This window comes from Hipposideros armiger, unplaced genomic scaffold (genome assembly GCF_001890085.2).
Source record: "Hipposideros armiger isolate ML-2016 unplaced genomic scaffold, ASM189008v1 scaffold_784, whole genome shotgun sequence".
In the NCBI taxonomy this organism is placed as follows: Eukaryota; Metazoa; Chordata; class Mammalia; order Chiroptera; family Hipposideridae; genus Hipposideros; species Hipposideros armiger.
In genome coordinates, this window is record NW_017732134.1 from 293,979 (window position 1) to 320,438 (window position 26,460).

Here is a 26,460-nt window from a genome sequence, read left to right on the forward strand (position 1 = left end):
TTCCCGTTGCTGCTGGAGGAAGAAGTGTCGGCCTGGCTCGCTGGTGTGCAGGCCATGTGGAGGCTTACACGCTAGGCTCCTCTGCCTCCTGCTGGCTGGCTCAAGGCTGTAGCTAACATGGGTAGTGTTTCTTGAGGAACAACTCAAGTTCGTGCCATGCACTGGGTGCTTTTACATGGATTGTTTCATGTCACTTTTACCCTGTGAGTTTGGTACCATCACCTCTATTTTCATAAAGAAACTGAAGCACAGAGCTTGGAAGTGATTTGCCCGAGGTCCGAGTTAGTGGCAGAGCCTGGCGGCAGTCTTCACTCTAGATTCCATGCTCTTAACCACTATGCTAGGACTCCCAAACCAAGGGCCTAGGATGGCTGTTTTGCCAGAGAGCCTTAGAATCATCAGTGCACGGTTTGCGCTGTGATAATATCCTAAGAATCCAAGTTTTTGGTCCTCCTCAGCCCAAGCCTTTCAGCACATAGTTGGACTCTGTCTTTTGCTCAGAACCTGTGTCCCATGCAGGTGCTTGTATGTACGGCATCCACTGTTAGTGAGCTAGTGAGAAGGCCCATGACAAGCAGAAGGTTGGAAATTGGCCAGTCCCATTCCAAGTTCTACAGGAGGCTCATGTATGTAAGTTATTTAGCAGTGAGCGAGCCGCAGTCCATAGCCCGGCGTGACTGTTGGGGAACGGTGTGCTTGAGGTTGTTGAGTTGTACAGGTGGCCGGGGTGATGAATTGAGGTGATGGTGAAGAACCTGGGGCAGAGACTGCAGGACAGGAACAGTAACTACTGTGCAGGTTTATATTTGCAGAAGGGTCAATGCAAAGCTAAGTTCTAAATTACAGACACGTAAGGACTTACTTCACAGTTCCATTGTAGTAAATTAAGTGTCTGCTGCTTTTTGCCAGTTCAGTTTATATGTTAATTGACCATTTGCAACATTATGTTTTTTTCTAAAAGGGAAGCCCTTTTAGCTTATATTTTTTTACCTCACCACCCTTGGGTTCATTACAGCTAAAAACATTTTTGATTTTCTGTGGGCTTTACTAAGAGAAAGCAAATTTTCTTTAGTATTCATTTTTTTCTTTTATTACATAAAACTATTTCTTTCAGTGGATTATTATTTTGAATTACCCAGGCTTCCTCATTGGTTGTAATTTTATGTTGTTAATAGTGAATTGCATGGTGCCTTTATAAAAGCAACTGAAGTATATCTGGTAACACATGGAAGAAAGTAAATCAGGTCTCTCACACATAATGCTCTAGGTACGGTTAGGGGGAAAAAAGAAGACATGACTTTCAAGTTGACGGTAACTTCCTGGCCCAGACTTGTGACTCACAGAAGGCCAGTGTGGGTGATATTTACAGTTGCACTACTATTTCTCAAACATTATTTGTGTATTCTTCATTGACAATGACATCAGTGAAAGGACTGTTTAGACCATAACCTACGGGCCACTCCTTTTTGAGAATTAGGACCCATTGCAATGTACCGCTTTTTCCATTGTATTACTCTGCACTAAAGGCCATCAGGCATTTTGGCTAAGAAAGTAAGTAGACTTTGTCAGCCTACCCTGAACTTGTTGTGGGAGTGATCACATCATTAAATTGAACAACGGCTTTTCTGAAGCTTTTCCAAACCCAGTGCAACCTTGGGGTTTCCTCTGATTACCAAATTGTCTGGCTTTATGAAGAGACGATGAAAACCGTATGGCAGCAGGAAGCTGGTGCCCTCCAGATATTGCCATCCTATCTTCCTTCCATCTCTCCAAAAATTTTCCAAGTTGATTGCTAAAGAGGTTTCTTGTTAACATGAGGTCAGATCTTGGTATGTTATTTCAGCCAGTAACTAGCTTTGTTGTTTTTAATTTTTTGCTCGCTTTATTTCATTTTTTTTTTGAGTAATTAGTCACCCCATAGGAATATGGTTTCAGTTTGCCTGTATAATTACATATTGTCTATGAACATTAGATGTGTTGGCTTTCTTCAAGATGATACACATAAAAGCAGTGACATGAAACTGTTCCTAATTTGAAATCCAGTGGGAAAAGAGCTGTGATATAATGCAGATTTCAGATTATAAGAGACTCAGCTGTTGCGAACATTTACTGAGCCCTTACTATGCCAAGCCCTGTATGCGGGCTGTGATCATATAACTGGTATGCTATTACAACAGAATTCCTGCCCTGGGCTTTGTGTAGCCTCAGGTCAGATGAGAAGGGGCAAAGGGGTATTAATTACCAGCGCTGGCAATCTGCAAGGGAGCCTGTGGGCATATCCACGGTGGGTTTTTTAGTCTGCCTGATACCAAGAACCATAGAAATTTAACTGGGCTTCAATCCCTTTAATAAATGGCATTAAACATTTTTTTTCCAGGACAGCGATGGTGACAAAAGCGATGACAACTTAGTTGTGGATGTGTCTAACGAGGTACCCATTCTCTTTCTCAACTTTATTTTCAGAATGACTTGTGAGAAAAAGGAAGTGGAGCCACAGTGTTTGGTTTCTTGCACCTTTATCCATTAGGAACTTAATGGTGGTTCACGGATGGAGCAATAATGCTCTAACTGACCCAGACTTGGGTTTCCTTTAAAAAAAAATGTGTTTCCCTAATCATTTTGGATTCCTAAGTTGGGTGTCTGGTGCTCATTTCCTTCCCGTGCCCTCTGGGCCAAGTATTGGAGCATAAGGAAGGATATGCTTGTTCCCAGACTTGTTTTTTTCTTTATGGTATCTTCATGGTCGTGTTTGCAAACACCATCCTGTTAATTATAACAACATTGTTAGTTAGGGTGCATGCCCCCGAGTCCCCTAAATCTGAAGAACTTTGAGGACTTCCTTTAATTTAGAGAATTAGTGTGGAAATAAGAGTGTGTAAAGAGAAAGACCTGTCCATTGCAAGCAAAATCATGAAACCTTTGCTTGTGCTTGTTGAGGACCCGTCTTCCCCGAGAGCAAGCCCTGCTCATTCACCCAGGGAAAACGGGATCGACAAAAACCGCCTGCTCAAGAAAGATGCTTCAAGCAGCCCCGCGTCCACGGCTTCCTCAGGAAGTTCCACTTCTTTGAAATCCAAAGAAATGAGCTTGGTAGGTAATAACTCTTACTTGCCTATATAGCAGTTTAGTTTTTTTCGTGGACCAGAGGACCCTAAAGTATTTGAAACGTGGGGTTCTTACTGATTGAGAGCTATATTTTTAAGTGTTTAAAAGAGACACTCGTCTTTCTTCTCGTTGTCCCCATACAGTATTACTTTCTCATCTATTCTGGGCCGTGATTACAGGGAGATAACAAGCTTCCATGTCCATTGCCTTCTTACTTGGGTGATGTTCCTGGCACACACTCTCTGAAACTTCCCAGTTAGGAAACAGTTCCAACCTCTTAGGTCCTGAGAAGTCCTCGTTTTCTTAAGTTGTGCATTTTACCTTGTTTTAGCGTGATGCACCCTGTTGGGGGATGTTGCGATTGGGTTGCTGGTCAGAATGGTGATGTACACAGGCTGCCCTGGGGGGGGAGCCTGACCTGGTAGAGGGAGGGAGGTGCCTCAGAACCCACTTGCGCTTGCAGTCATTCAGCAAGCACTGTGCAGCCTGTCGTTTCTTAACGCACAGTAACTGAGCCGTAACACCCCTGCAGTTAAATCCTTGCACAGTATCCATACTCATCCCATTTCACTGATGGGGAGGAAAGCCTGAGGAACTTGCCAGTTTATACAGCCCATCAGAGCCAGAGCTAGACATAGCTGGGGTCTCTCTCTAGCCCATGCGCTTTGCTGCTTCTCAGGCTAATTTCAAGGCTCTGCAAGGTGGAGAGGCAAAAGAAGAGGCCCCATAACCAACCCTGTTACTGCCTTGACTCCTGCCCTTGTGGTCCACACTGGTTAGATACACAAGTGGACAATGATGCTTCAGTCCCCAAAGGGCTATTCATTGTAGGCACACCCCTCAAACACAGTGAGAAGACGAGTCTGGGGCTTTCGCCTCTGAAATGCTGGTTTGCTTCTCATACCATCAGTGACCCCACTGTTTCTCACTCCCACTGCCCCTGAAAGGCAAGATGAGAAAACAAGTCTTCCCTCTGACATGCTTGGTGAGCAGGCATTCCTTTCCTAGTGACCAGGAACTTTTCTCTGGATGGTCACCCTTCTGACTTGGCCTAGATCCAAAGCCCACAAGCCTGATAGAAAAATACATTTTAAAATAAAATCTGCGGAGGAAGAAGTGTGATCATGTTCTGTGTCTCTAGCTCGAGTTTTAATTCTGGCAGGAAGAGGAAAGGTCAACATTTCTCGCTCACGAGTTAATGCTGTCAACATTGTGTGGATTTATGAAAATTGGCTGAGGGAGAAGCTAGAAGGTGCCCAGTGTCCCAGCTGCTGTTGTGATAAATTGTGTAATATGGCTTGGATTAAAAATAATACTCATTTAATTTGTTTAATGATACCAGCATGAAAAAGCCAGCACGCCTGTTCTGAAATCCAGCACGCCGACGCCTCGGAGTGACATGCCAACGCCGGGCACCAGCGCCACTCCAGGACTCCGTCCAGGCCTCGGCAAGCCTCCAGCCATGGACCCCCTCGTTAACCAAGCGGGTAGAGCAGCATCTCTTATTGTGCTGTGTTTTGTTTTCCTGTCCCAGCTTGACTTGTCTTCTGTTCATGTTGTGACGCCATTTCTCCATGAACATGAAATGCACTTACTGCCTGCCTCCCTCCTTCCTGTCTCTGAAAAGCCGTGATAAGAAACAGATGTTCGTTCGTCCTTGAGTTTCAGCACCTACACCCTGTTCGATCTCCGATACTTTTCATTCGGCTTTTCTTTTATTTCCAGTTAATCCAAATCCTAGGGACTTCACTAGTGGTTTTGATAATTATTCCAAATGGAAGGAAGCTCCTCCCCAGACTATTATCGTGTGCCTGAGTTCGCTAATATTGATTGAAATGGCCCGTCTGGCCGGCCCGGATGTACATCTCCCTAGCTTTAGTCAGCTGAGTTTCTCTTGGCCCATCCCCTAAGAGTCAGGGGCCTCTCCTTCAGTAGAAATTGGGAGGGTTTCACTGAGACTCCAGCCCGTGAATCAGCTTATAACTTTCAACTTAATTTTCCTCCCTGGGAAAGGAAAAAAGTAACCTTGGACCCAAAGAGGCACCAGAATACTCCTTCTAAACCCATGCTTTGGTTTATGTAAATACAGGATCGGGTTTTCATTTGGAATTGGTACCAGGGAATGGAAGGTTCGGACTGAAGGAGAAATCTTGGATTTTACCAAGAAAACCTTCTTTTGAGATTAGGCAGGTAAACAGGTAGTATCTGTGCCTCGGTTTGCCTTCTGTGAATGGGGTGCAGTAATGCCGCTTTATTCCCCCTGGTTTCTCAGTGCTACTTCATGTACCAAGGAGGAAACGTGCGGGCAGTGCTTCCCCTGGGGTCTGTTCTTCCCTTAGAGATGCATTCCGTTCTGGGGAAGAACGGATCCTGTGTATGAATTGGAGGTGATGACCACCCCTCTTCTCCCTCCGCCCCAGCCTGCCCTCTTTCTCCTCCTTAATGGCACTGAAAGTGACCCTGGAATGGCTGGCTGGGCTGGACTAGAGCGGACAGTGGAGTCACGTGCAGCTTTTCTTCCTTGCAGCGGCAGGCCTTAGGACGCCCCTGGCAGTGCCTGGCCCGTACCCCGCCCCATTTGGGATGGTGCCCCACGCGGGCATGAACGGCGAGCTGACCAGCCCCGGCGCTGCCTACGCCAGTCTCCACAACATGTCCCCGCAGATGAGCGCGGCCGCCGCCGCCGCCGCGGTCGTGGCCTACGGGCGCTCCCCAATGGTAGGTGGACACGGTGGATCGGGCTGGTGGGGGTCGCGGTGGGCTCCGCGGAGCTCAGAGGGCCAGGGTGGCAGCCCCCACGCCTTAGAAACAAAGACCCAGTGTCCCTGCAGCGCCCGCCTTCCGGCTTGTTCGCCTTCGGCCACATGCCGCTTCATTAAGTTCGGGCCAAACACTTTCGCTTTACTGTTTTTCTGGATGAAAAACGGCAGTGTTTAGGAGCTACTTTAGCCGTCCAGGGGACATCTGGTTTTCTCCCACCAAAGTAGATTTTTTTGGGGGAAGGCGATGAAATGACTTAAGTAGCTCACAGAAGCCTTTTCATTCGTTTTCTTGGTTTTTTTTTTTTTCCCCTCCTCTTTCATTCTTAGGAAAAAATATTTGAGAAGCCATAACTTTTTCTTTCCATGCCTATATTATTCTTTAAACCCAGTAGCATAGCTCAGGTGTAAATGTGACCTCAGTGCAACAGGCAGAAACACAAAAGGACTGAAACCGTGGGGCAGGCTCTCTGTCTTCTTGCCCTGCCTTCTGGCACTGTGTAAATGGCCTCATTTTTCAGTGGGAAGATTAAAAACTGCACGTGAAGGGTAAAATTTTGCAATCTTTGATTGCATCAGAAAAAGGGGCTAGATTACAACCTGTAGCAAATAAAAGTCCCTGAATCTTCTCTTGGCTGTTTGAAATATGTCATGTGCTTTTCTCTCCTCTCCCTTCTTCAAGTAACATTACCCCCAATAACTTGGAGTGAGAGTCAAGTTCATTGGTTTTCCCCTTATGTCGCAGTAATAGGAAAGGATGTGCGGTGGAGGGCAAGATAGTTTAAAGCAAAGTGGGCAGCTGAGGGTCTAGATACTGTCATTAAGGTGTGCAAAATCATGCATGAATCCTTAAGCACTCACTTAGACCTGTGCTATGAAACTAGGGGCGATTTTGACTTCTAGGGACTTGCGGTAATATTTGGAGACACTTTGAATTATCCTAACCAGGGGATGCTATTGGCACTTAAAGGGTCGAGGCCAGGGATGCTGCTAAACATGCTGCCATGTTCAGGACAGCCCTCAACAAAGAACTGTGTGGCCCGAAATGTTAGTGCCAAGGCTGAGAAATCCTGGCTGAGACAACGTGCTGCTGTGTGTATTGTTTGGACAAGGCAGAGCGTCCTAAGTTGACAGGAAGCAGTGACCATGAGAAGCTTGTTCTCAGTGCACAAAGAGACCACACTCCATCCCGCCTCCCAGAAAAAGAATTTTGTCTTGTGGTGTTTAGAGGTGGTTGTATTACTTCTTGCATTATAACACTTCCTTAGGAAAATGGTAGCATGTGGTACTGTTCCTGTCTATGTTGCTTTGGGGAGCTATGAGTTTCCAGTGAGAAGTCATTAGAGACATTCATGAAGTGCCTACCCTGCATATACTGAGTCTACAACCCTTATTTTGTTTCCAGGTTGGGTTTGATCCTCCCCCTCATATGCGAGTACCTACGATCCCTCCCAACCTGGCAGGAATCCCTGGGGGGAAACCGTAAGTACCTCCATCTCCTTGGTTTTGTTCTCAAGGCTGTTACTTAGTCATGGTCATTAGCAGACTAGAATTCCAAAGGGAGCACAGGCCTGGGCGTTTCCAAGGAGATGTCTAGTGCCTTTTCCTGAGGAGTGTTAACACTTTCTATAAATAGGCACCTTGTAGGTGTCCTGCCTCTGTCTCCTCACTGTGGGTAATCTCATGCATTTAGTTATTTCTGGGGAGAAGCTGTTGGAGACAGGGTAAGGAGCCATGCAAGAACCAAGGGTGGCTGTCCCCTCACTCCACCCTGCTTTAGAAAGCAGCTCTGCCTTGCCGCGTGGCTAGCGGGTAGCTGCCAGTGATTTTCAGCAGGACTGTGTATGGGCAGTCAGCTGTCATGAACTCTCAAAATCTCAGAAATTTGAAACATGTTGTCTCTTTACCCAGCTCAATGCCACCTTTTCCTTATTTTGCTGGAAACGAGAGCTGTGTAAAGCGTAAGTTTTGTTGGATGCCAAGTCTAAGGTTGACCCCACGTCAGGTTTTGCTGAGTGCCTTCTTACTCCGTCAGGTCCAGAATTACAAAAAGCTGTGTGGGGAAGCAAGAAAGTTAGGTTAAAGGGCAGAAGAGCATTCAGAATTTGCAAAACCCTGTTGGTTATTGCTTTAGAGTCACTTGGAATCACTTGCTTTCCGTAACGTTAATAATTAGAAATGTGATTTCAAAGAATTCCTAAAGTTCTCAGTTTTTGTACAGAGCAAAATTGAGATATGTTTTATTTCCCAGCAAATACTCTGCCTTTCCTTAGGATAGAAGATGGCAGAAAGCCTGCTCCAATTTTGTTGATTTTTTTCTAAATCGAGGTACATGTCATAGGCCTTCAGTTTATTTTTGTTACACCCTCCACCTTTGTTGTAATGGACACATAAAGTTGAAAGCAAGCATTGCATTATTTTGAATGGTCCATTCAACTATCTCGTCATCCTTGTGGTTTTGATTGGGGACTTGTTTCAAATAAACCAGTAGCCTGAGGAAAAGTGGAATTCTTTACCCCATCCATCACCTGCTTTCAGGAAAGCAGAGTACCATCATCCCACTTCTTTTTCATGCATTATATCTATTTCATAGCGATTTGATTGCTGATGAAATGAGGCTTTTCTGTACACTAGGAACGAGTAGAGGTGTTAAGAATGTAAGGGAACATCTGGGCCCAGGGAAGAGCAGGATTGGGGAGTGGGGCAGTGTTGCAGACACTTACTTAGCTGGTAGAGTCCTCCCAATTAAATGCCCATGAACTACTGCGTTGTGTGTTTCCTTGGGCATGCCCCCTTGGGTCCAGCCTGGGATGTCCTCAGGCACGTATGGGTTTTTCTTATATGTGGTTGCTGGCAGGGTAGCTGTTGTAGGTCCTACTGACTGGTGACTGGATAAAGGGCAAACAAGTAATGTTGTGATAGAGGCAATAATTAATAGTAACTGGTGAATGTTTGGGGAAATAATAAGCAAATAAAGCCAAGTTCAACCGACCATTAGGGAAAGACAGTTTCAAGAGTCAGAGGTATGGGGTGTGCCCAGGCGCCAAGACCCTGCCTGTTAGGTGATCCGTGAGCCAGGTGGTGGGGGAAGGTGGGTGGGGCTGTGGACTGCAGTGCTAGTCTGGAAGGCTGGTGTGCAGACCCAGATCCTTGTAACTGTGTTCCTGCCTGTGTGTTTATACGTGTTGTGTATGTCCATCACATGATTAGACGCAAGGTTTAAACCTTCAGTGAATGACAGTACTTGTGCCCTACTTATTAGAGCCAGATGTGCATGTCCTTGGCTTAGGAGCACTTTGCCTTTGTGTTCACAGCTGTGTAAACTAGGATCCAAGGTGCCCCAAGGTGCCCAGGGACAAGGACTTGGGCACAGTGGGAAAGGTATGAGACTCCCACATGTGACAGTGTTTTTCTTCTCCCTTGGCCTCTGGATTGAAACGGTCATTGCCGTCTAAAACAGTTAAAATACGTTTTTTAGGATTCTCTTTCAGGTTTGAGCTGAGCCTATTATATGAGCAAGATGGAGTTACTGTGAGAGGGGAAAATGAATTGTCCCCAGGGTCTGGGCTATACAGCCTTACTCCCCATATTAATTCATTAATTAGAGCTCTTCTTATCGGTTAGTGAAGTAGTACTGCCTGAGGCAGTGCTTCTCAACCCATCTGTGATGACAGACCAGTCTTTTCCCAGTATGACAAAGGTTGATACACTTATTACGTAACAACACAGAAGAATAGGGCAAGGGAAGATACAAAATATCCTGATTTTTTTAGTACAAGAACCATGAACTGACTTAAGTTGCTGCATAAACGCTTCTCAGCTAGTGGACAATAGCAAACATTTGCAGACCACACTGAACAGCACTGGTCTGAGACACTTAGGAGAGATGGCGACAAACCAGTACGTCCAGGATAGGGTGAGCGAGGTTTTGCAAGTGCCATTCTCTGAGATACCAATCGAAATCATATTTGGGTGGCTATTTGTGGATGTTTGAGCGAGAACTGTGTGTCAAGCTTGTGCTAGATGCTGGGCTTGCTCCAGGAGAGACAAGGTCCGCCTTCCCTGCCTGAAGGGGGTGGGGGCTACCGATATGGTGGAAACATTGAAGGATCAATGAATACTGTAGTTATATTTGTGATCAGTGATAAGTGCTGTGAAGGCAGAGCAGTGGGTTATAGGCAAACATGTAAAGAATGACCCAAATTAGAAAGGGCAGGGCTTCCCTGGGGTGAGGCAGATACACTGAAAGCTGACTCGTGCAGGAAGGAATAAGTTGATTGGGAAAAAGGGACAGAGAGGACAGCGTTGTTGGGGACAGTGTGAGAAGGCTCCCAACACAGGGAGCTTGAGGGATTCCTGTGCACATGGATGAGTGCCCCCTAAAAATGGTGCAGCCAGAAAAGTTCCGTTGGGGCTGGGGAGATCTGGAAAGTGCCTCTAGTGTAGACGCTCACCTGTGATTCAAGTCTTCTATGATAGCCTCACCATGGCTGTGTGCCTCTGATCGAGCATGTCTAGTGATGTCAACTTGCTGCTGCCTGGAGCAATCCTTTTCCTCCGGCCGTGTGACAACTTTTCCAGTCCTGAGCTGAGTCCTGTCTCCCTGGAACTTGTTCTGCTCAATTCTGGTTCTTTCCTATCCCCTGAGACCACGCAGTATGCCACTCTCATCCACCATCCTCATGATGGCTCTTCAGTATATTTGGAGACCACCATCTTGCCGTGAGGCATCTCTTCAGGCTGAATATGTCCACTGCTTCAGCCCTATCTTGTGGGAGGTGATGTCAGGTTCCTACGTCATCTGCTCACTAAAATCTAGTCACCTCCCTCCGGTCCACTCTTCTACGGATTTCACTGAGACTTGCTGCATAGGCATAGGGGACCCTATTGGGAGCGCATAGCCTAGCGATGGAGAGACAACATTATCAAATAATCACAAAAATAAATGCATAATTATAATTGCGATAAGAGCTATGACAAAGAGGAACACTCTTCTGTGAAAGCATGTGACAGGCTGATCTCATCATCTGGGAGGGTCAAGGAAGGATTCTTAGAAGTGTTTTCTGAGCTATACTAACCCTGTAGGGAGGGGCATAAACCTCTAGGTGGAGGAACCAGCATGTATATGCAAAGGCCCTGTGGCCTTACATTGTTTTTATCAGAGTGGACTAGAGCAATAGGACTCAATGTTGCCACTATTCTGTACTTTTTTTTGGTGGTAAAGTCATCTTAAGATCTCAGTGGGGTTTCCCAAGTAACCCGGTCATTTTCTGTGTCCCAAATCAGTCTCCTAACCTCTCTACCTTTGTTGAAGGCAGAGTCTCCATTCTCTCTGACATCTGGGCCCAAAGTTTAGCCTTTACATTCTTCCTTATTGAACTCCCATTTTTACCCAGCCTTTTTATTTAAAAGCCTCACTGATTTCATAACCACTTTTGCTGATAAGATCCTGTACAAGTTGTTCCCTTTCTAACGTATTTATCTGATCTGATCCATATCTTGCTCAGAGGTCTTCAAAAGTTGCATATAAGCTCCTGATGGTGGCGTTTAAGGCTCCTCTGGTAATATCCCCCCACCCACTTTTCCAGCCTCGTGTCCTCTGTTCTCTGCACCTTGTGCTCTGGCCAGATGGGATAACCCCTTATTCCCTGATGATTCCTCCTTGGACCCGGAACAGTGACCCTTCTCACCAGTTTTTTCCCTCTTCCTGTGGAAATATTTTCTGTTCAAAGACCACTTCAGGTGCTGCCTTCTTCATGAAGCCTTTGCTGGTGCCTTCCCAGATAGGAACTCTCCAGTAGCACCTTGTAACATCTTGTGATGCTTTTTCGCATTTCGGCCTTGAGGTATATTCCTGCCTGTGTCCTGTTTCTATCTGCTTCTTCCCCACTAGAACCGAAGCTCCTGAAATCCCCTTATCCCCTGGAGCATACACGTAGGTACCAACTAAACAAGTGTGTGATGCGTTGACTAGGTGGGAGGTGAGCCCAGGCTTGTGTAAGTAAGACCCTGTGATGCATCCTCCCCAAAGGAGATTTGCATTTTGCATTTTAGAGTTAAGTAGTGCTGATTTATAAGTGGGAAGCCTGACCTTGTTTCCACACCTGCAAGGTGCGATTAATTTGGCATTGTTTGCTCTGCTTCACTTGAACTAGTTTTCAGTTTTAGGAAATGTATTGCCCTGAGCTCTGTGGAGATCACTGGTGAAAGAAATTTGAAAGTTTAGTCAGGTTGACATCTCTTTGTTGCGCTTCACCCCCCCCCCCCCCCCCATTCCTGGGAGCACTGCTTTCCTCCCCATAAATACCTGGCGGCGCTGTGCTCTACCTGCCTCCTGTAGTAGCACCTAGAGGTCAGTAATAACTCAGACTAATAATAGTTTGGCTTAAGATTCCAGCTTAGTTCCAGGTTCTTTCACCCTGTGTTTTAATGCTAGACATGTAATTGAGAAATCTTCCACCTACTTGTTTAGTGTTTAGATAAATATTTAAAGTACCTTTTTGGAGCTGGAGCCTAAAGGGAAAAGACAATGTTAACTACATGTGGGGTAAAATCACCTCTTAGGAAAATATGTTTTGCAGCAGTGAAGAGAGGCCACTCCTGGCTTCTAGCCAAGAAGACATTTCAGTGGCCAGCACACCGCACCCCCCCAAGACCCGCCTCCCTCTCTCTCTCTCTCTCTCTCTCTCTCTCTCTCTCTCTTTCTCTCTCTCTCTCTTTGCCTGATTTTGAGCTGGCTCCTCTGTTGAGCATGTCTAGATTCCACAACTGGTTTATCTAGTGGATTTGAAATTAATTTGGCCCTCTTTTTACTTGTTATGATATTTGGGTGTTTTTTTGTTTGTTTTTTGTCTATGAAATGCTAAAAGTAACATGCCTGTTTTGTGCCTTATCATTATCATGTAGGTTTAGTTTAACTTCTGTTTTTCTACCCTTTGATGATCTGAGAATGTGTAGCTAATTTCTTGAGATTATACTGACATGCGAGGCCCTTTCTTTGCTGTCAGTTATGTCTAGCTGCTGGACAGTTGTCCCTCCCCTCTCTCTCCCGCTCTTCAGAAATGACTTTCAGTGATCAGATCGAAGTATAGTTTGTATAGTTCTTGTGCAGATAATGCTTTTTGCCTGTAATGGTGGGTATTTTGGCTAGAATTTTGAATTCGGCTTTGAAATGGCTGTATTTTACACTTCTCTTTGTCTCACTTTTTGTCCAGGGATCTCTTGGTTTGTATACTACCTTTGTCCTGCTTTGGCACCTTATAGCTGCTGCCCCAGCACATTAACAAATTTGGAAATGTTTAATTGATGAAGAAGTAACGCCTGGCACTCAGAACCATAAATGCTGACTTGAGCCAGAGAGCATCCCAGTGTATCAACTGGGCCATCTCTTGTTTTCTCTGACTAGTAATTTTCTTTCACATATCTATTTTTAGTTCTGCATTTGCCTTTTAAAAGATGAGAACGTCAGTCTAGATAAGGAAACAAACAAAGTCTTCCATGCTTTGGAAATCCTCCACTTGTAGTTTGTCACTAAAGCCTTTTGTCCTGTTGGGACACCACATTAGAAAAATCCTGCGAGAGAAGTAAAGGATTTTATAGATGTTATGGATTAGATGTGCAGACCCTAAGAAATGTTAAAGGTACAGTTTGTTATATTAGCAGAAAGATTGTGCCATAAGTAGATGAATTCTATTCCTGAAGACCTATTTTCTTTTCCCGAAAGCTTAGAACAATATGGCTCTGATTTTCTTTTGAGCCCACATCACTGCCTCTCCCCTCCCCCCACCACCTCCTTCACTATTCTTGGTCTTGAGGCTGAGTATCCTCCAGAATCATAAATTATTCTCTCCCATTGTAGAATAAGCCAGATACCCCAGCCTTCAAAGTCTCCTGTGCCCAGGGCTCTATAGAGAAGTACACTGATATGTCAATGTGCCTGACGTGTCCTTTTGTGCAGGGTAAGTGTCTCCGTCCTGCTGGGGCCACATTGTCCCTCTTGAGGTGAGACTGTCAATGGTTTGTGCCCACGTGGGAGCTAAGGTAAAGGTCAGAGTCCACTTTTGTAGCTGGCCTGACCTGGGCTTGAATCTCGGCTCTCCCACTTACTAGCTGGGTGGGCCAGTCACCCTCTCCCGCATGGCTTTCCCTCCTGTCTAAACATTAAGAGATAGTGAGCTACCTCCTGAGACATGGGGACCAAAGCTTGAATGTGTTATCGCACTTCATAACTTCTCTGGAAATGCTGTCCCCAGAATGTCATTTACTCCACACCTCAGCAGTCACGCTAATAGGATGTAAGTTTTGTCAGGGCACATTGTCGCAGTAGGGAAATGAGGCCCAAATAAGTGACATGTGAGCCCCAAATCGCGTTAGTGACTAAACTGAAATGCTAACCCATGTCTGCTCGCTTCTTGTAGCTGACGGGAGTCTTTTCAGCAGCCAGACACAGGATCAAGCTTGTTGCCTGTGACCTGTGGCTACTGCTGCCTCAGCTTACTTGGGAAGGTTCCTGCATCCACTGGGCTCTGCTGACTTGGGGAAGGGCCATGGATTTCACTCAGCGATTGTCGTGGCTTTCATTGCCTCCTCGCCTTTTGTATTGATTTAAATCAGCTCTCTAGGGACTACTTCCCTCCTTGGGAATCCCATCTCTTAGTGATATTTGGTGCTACCACTAGAAATTCCTTTGGAAAAGTTGACTGGCATAACCCAGGGGTTAGAGGACTCTCATGTTCTTATCATAGCTGACTTTTCGTGCAGGGCAACCCTTCATACCTCGATTTATAAGTGACTGGGTAGCAGTAAACAGCTCGGGGTGTTCGGATTCATTTACTGAGTGAGTGCCAGCTTTGAGCTGGCTGCTGAAGTCATCCCACCTGTCCCTGAAGAACCTGGAACGAGAAAGACAGAAATGGAAACACGTGCAATAAATAGTCTGCGGTGCGATACGTGCCGTAGCTGAGATTGATAGCACGAGCCAGGACCCTGGAAGAGAACCATCCTGGCTGGGGACGCTGTGGCAGGCCAAGGGAGGGAGGGAGGATGTGAGTGGCCTTCAGAGGAAGGTGGTGCTGTCCTCGGCAGGAGGGAACAGTGTGTGCACAACATGGAGATGTGACAGCCTGCGGTATTTTAGGGGTCTGGCCTGTGCCACGTGGCTAGGAGCGTAGGATACAGGACGATGGGATGAAGTGAGGCTTACCGACACTCAGTTTTGAAAGACTTGAGGGGCCCTGAAGAGCTTGAAGAGCAAGCGAGGGTTTTTGGCACAGATTTTTGATACCTGTTAATAGAGCAGGAAATTGCATGTCAAGAGACGCCAAGTGCACGGGCAGCAGGGTCCTGGCCACAGCCATTATCTCCGACGTCCACAGTTCTTCATTACTGTTTACTGGAGGCCGCTGCCGCTGTTGCTGTCTATTTACAGCAAACCAGTAACTCTGTAAACACCTGTTTTCCTTTGGCCACAGAACACAGCATAGTTTTATATTAACAGGAGCCAGCCAGCCTGTTAGGAAAAACAACTTGCTTCCCTGGAAACGCAGGCTTGTTTCCAGTTCCCCACCGCTGCTGTGAGGACCCCCGGTGGGGACTCTGAGTTCCTGCCCCTCTGCCCTGTGCCCAATAAGGGAAGCCTCCTGCTCCAAACATGTTTGATTTTATTCAGTTTTTAAACCCACGGCGTTCAGTGGGCTTTATTCTCTTCGGTTCTGCAACCAGGTTTCACATTTAGATGCTGATCTGCAGGTGCTTAGTCCAAAAAGTGGGGTGGGCTGGGGGCTCCGCTCCCTGAGCCTTTCTTCGATACATGTGGGTGGGTGGCCATGGCAGTGTCACCCTAATGAGGGCTCCGGGGACTGTTCTGCCCTGCAGTTTGCCACAGTCATAGCCCAACGTCCTCCTCTTCTTCTTGCCATTTCTGCCCATAGGATTTATGAATTTCCTGGTCCATCTTGCCTGTTCTTTGCCTGTGCTTTCCTGACTCCCACCCACATCTTCCTCCTTTTCCGCATTTCCTGACCTTCACAGTCCAGTGATCCAGATAAGAGTCCTTGTTTCAACATCTCCCTTCCTCTTTTAAAGCCCTGGGTGTTTAATATCATTGCCTGAGGCCCCTGTCGCTGTTGGTGTTTAGCAGTTCTGCAGCTGTTATCTCTTTTAATCCTGACAATAACCCCTTCAACCCTTATGCTTTATCAGTGTTATCTCTTTTAATCCTGACAACAACCCCTTCAACCCTTATGCTTTATCATTATTTCTACTTTGTGGATCAGGAACACATGATAGACCGTAGGCAGTCAGGCCACTGAGCTGAGCCTTCACGTCCCAGGTTCATTTAAACCAAATTCTGGGCTCTCAACTCACTGTGACCCAGTCTAACATGTTCAGAGGTTAGGACCCCTCCCCTCGACTTTTTCTTGAATAGACCAAATGAATCTAAGCTTTTAATGATTGAGTAGACTTAACAGAAAAGTGCACAAATCATATGTGTATAGCTCAGTGACTTTTCACCAAAAGCACCGAAGAAGCCCCCTTAAGGGGCCTTCCCATCACCAAGGGGAACCACCCCTCAGACTTTTAATACAATAGATGGATTTTGCCTGTGACTGAATGTCTGTAAATGTAGTCACACCACATGCATTCTTTTGTAGCTGGCTTTTTTCTGAATTTGGGCTGGAGAGAGATTTGTAAGTACTATTGTTTATCAGTTCCCCTTCCTGGCTGATTTCACTTTTTCTAGTTCCTCATCAGTAGAGAAGGTAATTTTCCTTGGGGATCTCTTCTAACGTCATCATGATGTGCCATCCATGAGGCCTTTTTTCAAAGACGGTCCTGTTCTTCCTGGAGGTGACTCACCAATGCCAAACTGGCTGATTTGCTTCCCTGGTGTCTCCTTCCAGTTCCTCCTTCTCTGAGATCCATCCACCCCTTTGCACCTTTCTGGTTTGTTCGTTTGATTAGGCTCGCAGCACAGCGGGCAGCGCCAGCTTCCTCTGAGGCCCATGTGACTGATATATTAACATCCACATGGTTTCCCCTGGGATGGACCAATGTTCACAGCATGTGACGGCAGTTTGCTGCGCTGTGAATCAAGTTTAAATCGCCTCAGTGTGATGATCACAGACCGCCTGTGCAGGCACCTGGGGGAGAGGTGGTATCTTCCAGAGACGAGCGTGTGGCCCTCCTCCGTACATTGTGCATCGATATTCATCTGGAACACTTAACTCTGTCATAAGCAGAGTTCCAACAGAAGCAAGGATCAAATTTCCTTCCCCTAAAAATCCAGACTTGCCAAACTTCGCCTACCTGGAGGCGCCACCTCGATTTATAGCAAACAGAGAAATGAACCTTCACATGTGCCATTATTCTCGCAGCACAGAAAGCTTTGAGAGGCGATTGCTCTCCAGATGTCACCCACAGTTCTTCTGAAATACGTTCGATTTGATTGTTTTATTTAATGAAAACTCACTGGTCATTTCTCCAGCTCCCCCTGGTTATTTGTTTCTTATTTTTAGGCCTAGGTCATGGTGCCTAATATTTGGGTCACAGGACTTGATACTGGACCTTGAATAATTCTCCTAGAACGTGAATCAACATACACCTCAGTTCTTGTGGTTTCATCTTCAGGGGCAGCAAAATGCTACTTGATTCCAAATATCCCATAATAAATGGCAAGTTTCAATAAACTAATGTGCATGTATCGAAATAATCATGTGGACTTAATACATTACTAAGGACACTGAAGGATAGATACTGTTGGATAAAAATAGAAGATTTAGTGGTTTGGTGACATAAGAGCTTTGAGTTGTGTTATTTTACATGCATATTTATTTCCCAGGACAATGGTTTCCATTTTTGTATGCTTAATTATTCAAATTAAGAGTAATGTTAACGATTTGGGCCAAGCACCCATTTAATATTAGTTATTGGAACTAATTTGCCAGGAGATAACATCTCTAAGATTGTTTCCTTTGGTTGGGGGAAGGGGAAGTTCTTTTAAAAATCTTCCATGTATTTGATATAAGCAGGTATGTGGACTTTATGTGTAGGCTAATAGACTCCACAGCTTGTGTCATTTTTTTGATTTTGTGTTTGCAGAGTTATTTTACAAAGTTTGAGTTAGCATTAAAATGAAAATTTAGGTTCTGTATTAATACCCACGGTCTTTAGATCTGTAAAGGGACTGCAAGGTGCCAATGACAAATTCCAGAGAGCACCCAGATGTATCCCAGAGGGTTATGGAAATGAGGGAATGCTACATACTTCAGTTAATTGTATACGTATGTGGCCATATGAAAAAGGTTTAATGTTGAACTTCTAGATTGCCTAGCAATGCTTCAGATAAGAAGAAAGTAGTGGTGTTCAAAGTGCCATGTGCGTAATTCCATCAGTTTTGATGTGGGGCAAAAATATTAGCACTCCTGTTTCTTCCATTCACCAAAGTATCGTTATGTATGTTTTATAACATCTGTTCTATGTTAGTGCTTGGAGTTTAAATACTTTGATCATTAGGAAAAAAGTATATGCATTAAAATTTTCATGAGGAAACAGAAGCATGCATGAGGATTAGTTTGTATTTGACAGGAGAAGAAAACAATAGTTACATAACATACAAGTTTATTTCTCTCTCCCATAGTGTCACCAGAGCCTCTGCCCTCCTCTGTTTCTGTTTTACCTCCCCCAATAATGGATTTCCATTTTCAAAGTCACCTTTTGGCCCAGAAGGGCTGCTGGAGCTCCAGCCATTTAGCTTATATTTCAGGAAGGAGGAAGAGAAGAGGGCAGGCACCCCCTGCCCCTTAAAATTCTTTTTGATTGTTTAATAAACTTATTTTTTAGAGCAGTTTTAGGTTTGCATAATTAATTGGAAAACAAAGAAGAGTTCTCATATTCCCCACAGGGTCGCCTTTGTTTTAGGGTAAGAACTTTCTCTAAGTCCCACCCAGCAGCTTCCGCCTACATCTCCTTGGTCAAAACATGGGCTGACCTGGCTGTGTAGGGAAGCTGAGAGGAACAGTAAGCTCGTAGCTGGGAGCTTTACTGGGGTTCGTGGCCAAGGTAGACAGGGAGGTTGAGGAGGAAACTTGAAATCTCTGTGGCAAAGCCATTTGACCTAAGGGAATCACTTACATTTTCCTCATCACGCAAAAGAGAGTTTACATTCAGGCCTTAAACTGGTATCTTTTGAAAGCTGTTTTTATTTGCTAGTGTTGAGATGTGCTGTTCACTGTATGTAATTATTATGAGCTCTTAAAGGACCTACCTTTAAGCATGGAAAATAGTCATTTTAAATCATACAAAGAAATGACACAGTTATACAAGGTGCATGGAGGAGGTATTTTATATTAATTTGGAAGCACATTTAGTATTTTATAATGGGATTGGAAGGAATGCTTTATGGAATATATAAAGCACAATTTAAAAACCTTAAAACATTTTAAAAATGCAGTGCAATATATGTCTTTGGGTACACCCTGGACTTCTATTACCTCTTTTAAATTTGTTCCTTCAGTAAATACTTCAACTTAACTGATTTTAAAAGGAAATTGTAACAAGCGAATCTTCCGTTGTGTTTATCATAGAAGCGTGCTGAGGTGTTGGAACTGATTGCGTTATGGTAAATGCTTTTTCTGTTTCCTCTTCTGTCCTCTCTCCTCTCCAATCACCTTCTGTCCAAAAGTGCATACTCCTTCCACGTCACTGCAGATGGGCAGATGCAGCCTGTTCCTTTCCCCCCCGACGCCCTCATCGGACCCGGCATCCCCCGACACGCTCGCCAGATCAACACCCTGAACCACGGGGAGGTGGTGTGTGCAGTGACCATCAGCAACCCCACGAGACATGTGTACACGGGTGGGAAGGGCTGCGTCAAGGTCTGGGACATCAGCCACCCCGGCAACAAGAGCCCCGTCTCGCAGCTCGACTGTCTGGTGAGTGAACAGGAACCGGTGCACAAGGGTAATTTCTCCCTGGAGCCTCAATAAGGAAATAGCTGTCCGGGCCTGGGTTTTATTCCCATTATGAGGAAATGGAAGCCCATTCTGTTTCCTGTGTTAGCTATTTAGCTCCCCCCATCTCTCTCCCTTAAATGTGAAGGTTTCATTTGTTGCTCTTTTAGTGGTTAAATCCCAGAGTTGATGGATTTCTTTTAAAAAAAATATTTTACAGTCGTTTACAGACGCTATCCTTGTTTGAATGTGTTCAGAAGGGGGTTTCCCATTTAATGGATGAAAACGCAGCTAGCCCTGTACTCTGAGCCTGCAAACCATTCAACTTTTAATTTCCCTACAGCCTTTGGATAAATATTGAATAGTAAACATTTGATAAGGTGGTATTAAAACCGTTCTGAACAGGGTCTGTGTTTTCAGGGAGACCTGGGAGAGCTGGCTGGGTTTTGTTACCTTAACTTCAGAAAAGAATTAATAGATTACACTGCAAGAAATCAGGGCAGCTATCAGCAAACCAGGCGCCGTGAGAATGCTCCCCTAAGGCACCCAGTCCACCTTCTCCCAGAGCATGAGAAAACCACTCTGCACTTTTTCAGGGTCATAGAACAAGCTGGGACACGTTCCCTTCTCTAAACTGTAACCCCAGGATTTACAGGCCACATACCATTGGCCAGAGGCGGGAGAGAGGCCACCCTGCCTCTGGGATGATGTCTGCCTGCGCGTTGCTCTCACAGATGGTGCTGTGTACTCACTGCCTGCCTGGCAAACAGTGAGGATTCTGGGAGAGTGCTTCCAGAGAGAAGAGGGGCAGCATTTTTGAGATTTTTTTTGGAGGGCGTGGGGCTAGTTATTGACTTATTTTTTAATGAAATGGCTTAAACATATGTCCATTCATGAAACTTAAACATACTTAACCACAGCCCAACATTCTCTAGGAGTATGAGTCTTTTGTAATACTCATCACCTTTTTTGAAATTACGTGCTCCAAGTTTCTGTAATCTTTGAATAGTAGGTCATGATTGAAGCCTAGTAAAAGAATTCAGCTCTATTGGGGTTGAAGGAAAGCAGTTAAATTTCTTTTGGGGGTTGGGGCAGTTTTCTGTTCCACCAGTTTAGGTCCCACCTCCCTTTTTAGTATGTGTTGATTTTAATGGAGGGATGCCCTCTTTTTTCAATGTCTTTGGCCTTTGGATGGAGAGCCTTACATATGACAACAGCCATGCTACAACTTAAGAAAGCACCTGTGTTAAATTCTTAGGCAAGGATCCATCTGGCTAATGAAGACACAGTGCCAGCTTTAGGTATAGTTAAGACTAATGCGAACTAGAACATGGGAAGCATGTCTGCAGTTTCCAAATGGTAAAGAATGGAGGCTGATGAGATGGGGAATTTATAAGCTAGCTTTGAAGAGTGGTTTCCTCATACAGAAGTACAGATAATTTCAGTCCTGTCTACTCAGCAGGGAACTGGACATCAGGCCAGATTATGTTTAAGTGTGATCCGACGAGTGTGTTTTGCTTACTATTTTAAAGGAGAAAGTTGCCATCGCATCCTGATCTTTACTACGGAATTCTTGCTTGTTAGTGTCCATGAAATACCACTTTTCAAGTCAAAAGCCAAGATAGCAGTTAGAGACCACGGCATTGCTACTGCTTATGTAATGCATTCCAGCAATTGAATTATGTTTATTTCACAGAATAGAGATAACTACATCCGTTCCTGCAAATTGCTCCCCGATGGTTGCACTCTCATAGTGGGAGGGGAAGCCAGCACTCTGTCCATTTGGGACCTGGCCGCTCCCACCCCGCGCATCAAGGCGGAGCTGACGTCCTCGGCCCCCGCCTGCTACGCCCTGGCCATCAGCCCCGACTCCAAGGTCTGCTTCTCCTGCTGCAGCGACGGCAACATTGCCGTGTGGGACCTGCACAACCAGACGCTGGTGAGGTGAGCACAGGTGGTTTTCCTGGGTTCAGAATGCCTCCTATCGCCCGTGCTTCTACAGCTGCCCCAGGCGCTCAGCTCACATTCTGATGCTGTGTTGTGCCAGGCTTGAACTTGGGTATCGGGAGGCAAAGACAGAGCTGTGTCGCTCCCCTCGGGGACTCACCATCTTGCTGCTGTGCTTGGGTGTCCCCAGGCTTTATATTTACCTCCCTCATGTTCCCATCCTCCAGCCACACGCAGATGCCAGACTTGTTTAAAAATATCCCTGGCTTTTCCCAGGGGCAACACATCCTGGATTCCATGGTGGCAGGAAGGGTCCTCAGGGCTGGATATTTTGGGATTTGCCTAGAACCTTGTTTGTGCAAACAGGAGCCAACTGATAAAAGATACCAAAGTCAACAGAAGAAGAGGAGATTCTACGAATTTCACCCACAACATGGTTTTAAAGTATCCGTGTTTCTTAATAGCTAACTAAATAAGCCCTGACCAGGGGTCATTCACCCAGGACGAGCCCGGCTTCCTGGAACCTGTCCTCCTAACCATAGCGGGAGTTGCAGTTCTGCCACCTGGATGTCTCTGCTTTGCTCTGGCCACTCACTCCCTCTACCCAAGTCATTGCTCAGCCCAGAGATGGTACAGGAAAGTCTTAAGAATGTAAGCACTATGTAAACACCCAAGGCGAAACTAGCATGGCTTGCACCCTTTCGTTTCACAGTTCATCTTCACTAGGAAGCACTCTTTGGTTATGGGGTGATTAAGGCTTGTGGATTGTGTGAGAGGCCTCCTCTAATGCTGGGCCCCGTGTGCCAGAGAGAAGGGATGGACAGACTGTGGAAGTCATCACAGCAGCTCACTGTCCCTTCAAACCACCTCTGTAGAAATCCAATAAGTGTCACTGAGCTGGGCTCTCTTCCTGCATGAGGGTGATGGTATGGCAGTTTTTTTCTCTCTTGTCACTTGCTAAGCACCTCAGAATGAGCAAAACAGACTAATTAATGGAGCTGAGCTGACAGCCCCTTAGACGAGGAGCCAGAGGCACAGAGAAGTTAAGGTTACTTGCCCTAGGTCACACAGCTGGGCATGGTGGAGCTGTGATGGGGTCCAGGTATTCTGCTCTTTTGTCTGTGTTCTGAACCCCTGCTCTGTGCTGGCCCCTTGGGGTAAGGATGTATACAATAAGGTGGTGCTTTACAAATCTCTTTCTCAGTTTGGACTGGCACATGTGGCTAGCAGCTACCCTGTGTGACAGGGTGACCATAGAGTCCATTGAATATCTTGAAATCCACTGTGACCCAGCACATTCTGAACAGTCCTAGGTAGGATCTGCCTTCTAGGAACCTGAGAGTAACACTGAGATATGTGGACAGAGAAAAGAAGGAACATCCACCAGTCTCTAGAAGTCAGCAAAGACATTTGTGATCAAAGAGCCAAGGTATTTCATGAATTCTAGAAGAAAAAAAGAGTCAAAGGGTGAAATGAAGAGGAGGTCCCTGGGTTTCAAGAGTGTTTGGAGAAAAGAAAAGCAGCATTTTCTTTTTTTTCAAAGATTTTTATTGGGGAATTGAGGGAAGGGGAACAGACAAGTTGCTGTCCTTCTGTTCTTCAGTCTAGTTGTGGAGGACGTTGCTTCACTGGCCCAAGTTGGTATTATCATTGCGCTCTTCCCAGGCGAGGCAAATCAGTCGCCGGCTTCTGGACAGCCGCTCACTGCGGCTGCTGGCCGCTCACGCTGGCTGCTGGCCGCTCACGCTGGCTGCTGGCTACACACAGTAGCCCATGGCAACCCACTGCAGCAGAGGCTGCAGCCTACGCCGTCGCCGGCGACTCACGGCAGCCCAGCTCCAGGTTGAGCTGTTGTTCAGCATCTTAGCTGTGGAGGGCAGTGTCACTGGCCCTCATGTGGGATCCGAACCCTTGGCCCTCTGGCATTCCAGAGGTTAACCAACTCTTAAGCCAGCTCTTAACCAATACGCCACTCAGCTGGCCCAATAGTGGTGCTTTTTTACACGTCCATTAAATTCCAAGCTCAGCTTTAAAGTGTGGAGCTCTATGGGAATATGGAAACTTTTCTGTTGATATTGAAATTCCCATGCAGCTCTCTAATGATACCTATCCCCATAGCGATTGGGCTTCTGCACATGTGTCACCTGGTCTGGTCGCTGTCCTGCCAGCTCCCTGTAGCATGCACAACCAGGTCCAGGACCCGCAAAGCACCAGCCTCGCCGTGGCTTCCATTGGCCCCTCCCTCAGCAGGCCCCACCAGTTACCTGGTGGAGCATCTGTGCTCAGCAGATTCCTGTTGGTTAATTGTTCTTGGTGGTGTTTTTTTGACTGAAGCACGAGGTTCTCCTTTAAGAGAACATCTTTGCGCTCAGCTTCAAGGCAGGATCTTGCTGAGGTACCTACGTGTCGGCCTCAGCAATTAGCTTTGTCTCTGCTCAGCACCTTTGAATCAGGAGGTCGGCACCTTTGTCTCTTGGAGTCCAGACATGAGAATGCAGGGCACCTTCTAATACAGAAAGTGAGGTTGAATAAATATGTGAGCTCATGCTTGGCTGGCATGAAGAGCACCCCTGTGTGGATTCACCCAGGAGAACGTGAGTACTTCTAGCCCCGGAGCTTATAATGCAGTGACGCAGACCTATAGGATGAAAGGCCAGGCCTTCATTTCCTTTAAGGAATACAGCTGGGATTTGGTGTGTTTGTCTCTTTTTTCCCTTTTAACACTTAAACACTTTCCCAGACCTAGGAGAAATTTTACCTTCCAGACGGATTTGTAAGAGTAGCTCCAGGAGTGTATTTAACTTCTCCTGTGTAGTGACCTAGAATGGCATTCCGTTTCTTTAGCACTTGGATCGTGAAAAAAGAAAATGTGCAGGTGCTGTATCTTCCTCCTCGGGGGAAGGTTAGTTTGATCTTGCACATCAGCAGACATTGAAGAGATGACACACACACACCGAGTCCAAAACTAACAACACAACAGTGTTTACCTTGAGCTCTGGCAGGAAATCATTATTCAATCTGGTTTGTTTTATCAGGCAATTCCAGGGCCACACAGACGGGGCCAGCTGTATTGACATTTCTAACGATGGCACCAAGCTCTGGACGGGCGGCTTGGACAACACGGTCAGATCCTGGGACCTGCGCGAAGGGCGGCAGCTGCAGCAGCACGACTTCACCTCCCAGGTGACTGGCTTTTTCCTCCCTGGGATCTAGGAGGAGGTGCTGTGTGTGTGGCATTCCTTCCCTTCGCACCCCCACAGTAGTAGAAGCTTGACGGGCTTAAATTTGAGATACTGATTTTTGTTTTTAATCACAAAAAAATTTCTTGAAACAACAGAGTGGTGTCTAAACTCCTGCAGGTTAAGACGTGTTAGCTATTATATTTATATATGAGTTAGTTTAAGGAATTTATGCAGTGAGGAATATACAGTTTTCCTTCAGCAGTGTCTGATCTGTTTTATGTATTTTCCCCCTTTAATGTGGGGATGAGAGATGATTATTGGATTCACATATAAACAGAGCTTGAAAAACATACAAGCATGTCACAAGGAGTAGAGAAAAATCACAACAGTTCTGAAAGCTAATCATTCCCCTTGCATCAGGGAGCTTAAAAAAACACAGCAGTGTGTCTGTGGATGACCATTTTATTCCTCATCCCTTAGAAAATGGACTCATGGCTGACTAGACTTATGGTGTTTTGAAATGATATAAAAATGGCAACTTTGTGGATTGTGAAGATTATTTAGATGGCGAGTGTCTGAGTCTAGACCTGTTTTGGGAAGGACAGTGCTTGCCATTTTAAGTGCTTTCTGATAGTAGAATTGTTCTTTTCATCATTACTTGCTTACTTACTTTTTTTTGTAATAAGAACGATTCCACTCAAATATAGAACAATGGAAAACAACTATACATCCTACTAAATTTTGTGTACCTGTTAAATTTTGTTGACGTTCTTACAGTCCTCCCTGTTTTAGCCCTTTTCTCAATATGAATAGGATACTATTTTTGGTCTGTCTTTTAAAAGAACTTATGGAAAATTTTCACATACATTTACGAGTACAGAAAATGTTCGAGCATATATGAAAGTACAGAAAATTGTGCAGTAATCCCCAGATTCCCATCACCCAGCTTTAAGTTAGTAACGCCTGACCGCCTGGTCTCATTCGGTCATTTCAGCCACAAGTATTGCAGTTAGTATCTGTAAAAGACAAGGACCCCTTTAAAACAACACACATGAATACCATTATTATTAAGAATAATTTCTTAATTTCGTCATGTGATATAAGTGTTGCAATTTTTTCCAGTTGTATTGTAAAAGTTTTTTTTTTTTTTTTAAGATTTTATTGGGGAATTGGGGGAGGGGAACAGCGCTGGGGAATCGGGAGAAGGGGAACAGACAAGTCGCTGTTGTTTTGTTCTTCAGTCTAATTGTGGAGGACGTTGCTTCACTGGCCCAAGCTGGGACCATCATTGCACTCTTCCCGGGCAAGGCAGATCAGTCGCCGGCCTCTGGACGGCTGCTCAGGGCGGCTGCTGGCTGCTCACGCTGGCTGCTGGCTACACACGGTAGCCCATGGCAACCCACTGCAGCAGGGGACTGCAGCATACACCGTCGCCAGTGACTCACGGCAGCCCAGCTCCAGGTCGAGCTGTTGTTCAGCATCTTAGCTGTAGAGGGCAGTGTCACTGGCCCTCATATG

At 45.6% G+C, this 26,460-nt stretch overlaps 1 protein-coding gene across 4 annotated transcripts in view; it reads left to right on the top strand.

Annotated features, from left to right (window-relative positions):
* Positions 1–26,460, top strand: part of TLE1 (TLE family member 1, transcriptional corepressor) — an 88,045-nt gene that overhangs the window by 53,694 nt on the left and 7,891 nt on the right. For all 4 annotated transcript variants that reach the window (XM_019628378.1, XM_019628376.1, XM_019628377.1 and 1 more), the window contains 8 exons: positions 2,378–2,431; positions 2,938–3,090; positions 4,448–4,592; positions 5,633–5,823; positions 7,270–7,346; positions 19,546–19,795; positions 21,510–21,757; positions 24,796–24,943. In XM_019628378.1, coding sequence (XP_019483923.1) covers positions 2,378–2,431; positions 2,938–3,090; positions 4,448–4,592; positions 5,633–5,823; positions 7,270–7,346; positions 19,546–19,795; positions 21,510–21,757; positions 24,796–24,943 — 1,266 coding nt within the window. The remainder of the gene's footprint in view (positions 1–2,377; positions 2,432–2,937; positions 3,091–4,447; positions 4,593–5,632; positions 5,824–7,269; positions 7,347–19,545; positions 19,796–21,509; positions 21,758–24,795; positions 24,944–26,460) is intronic.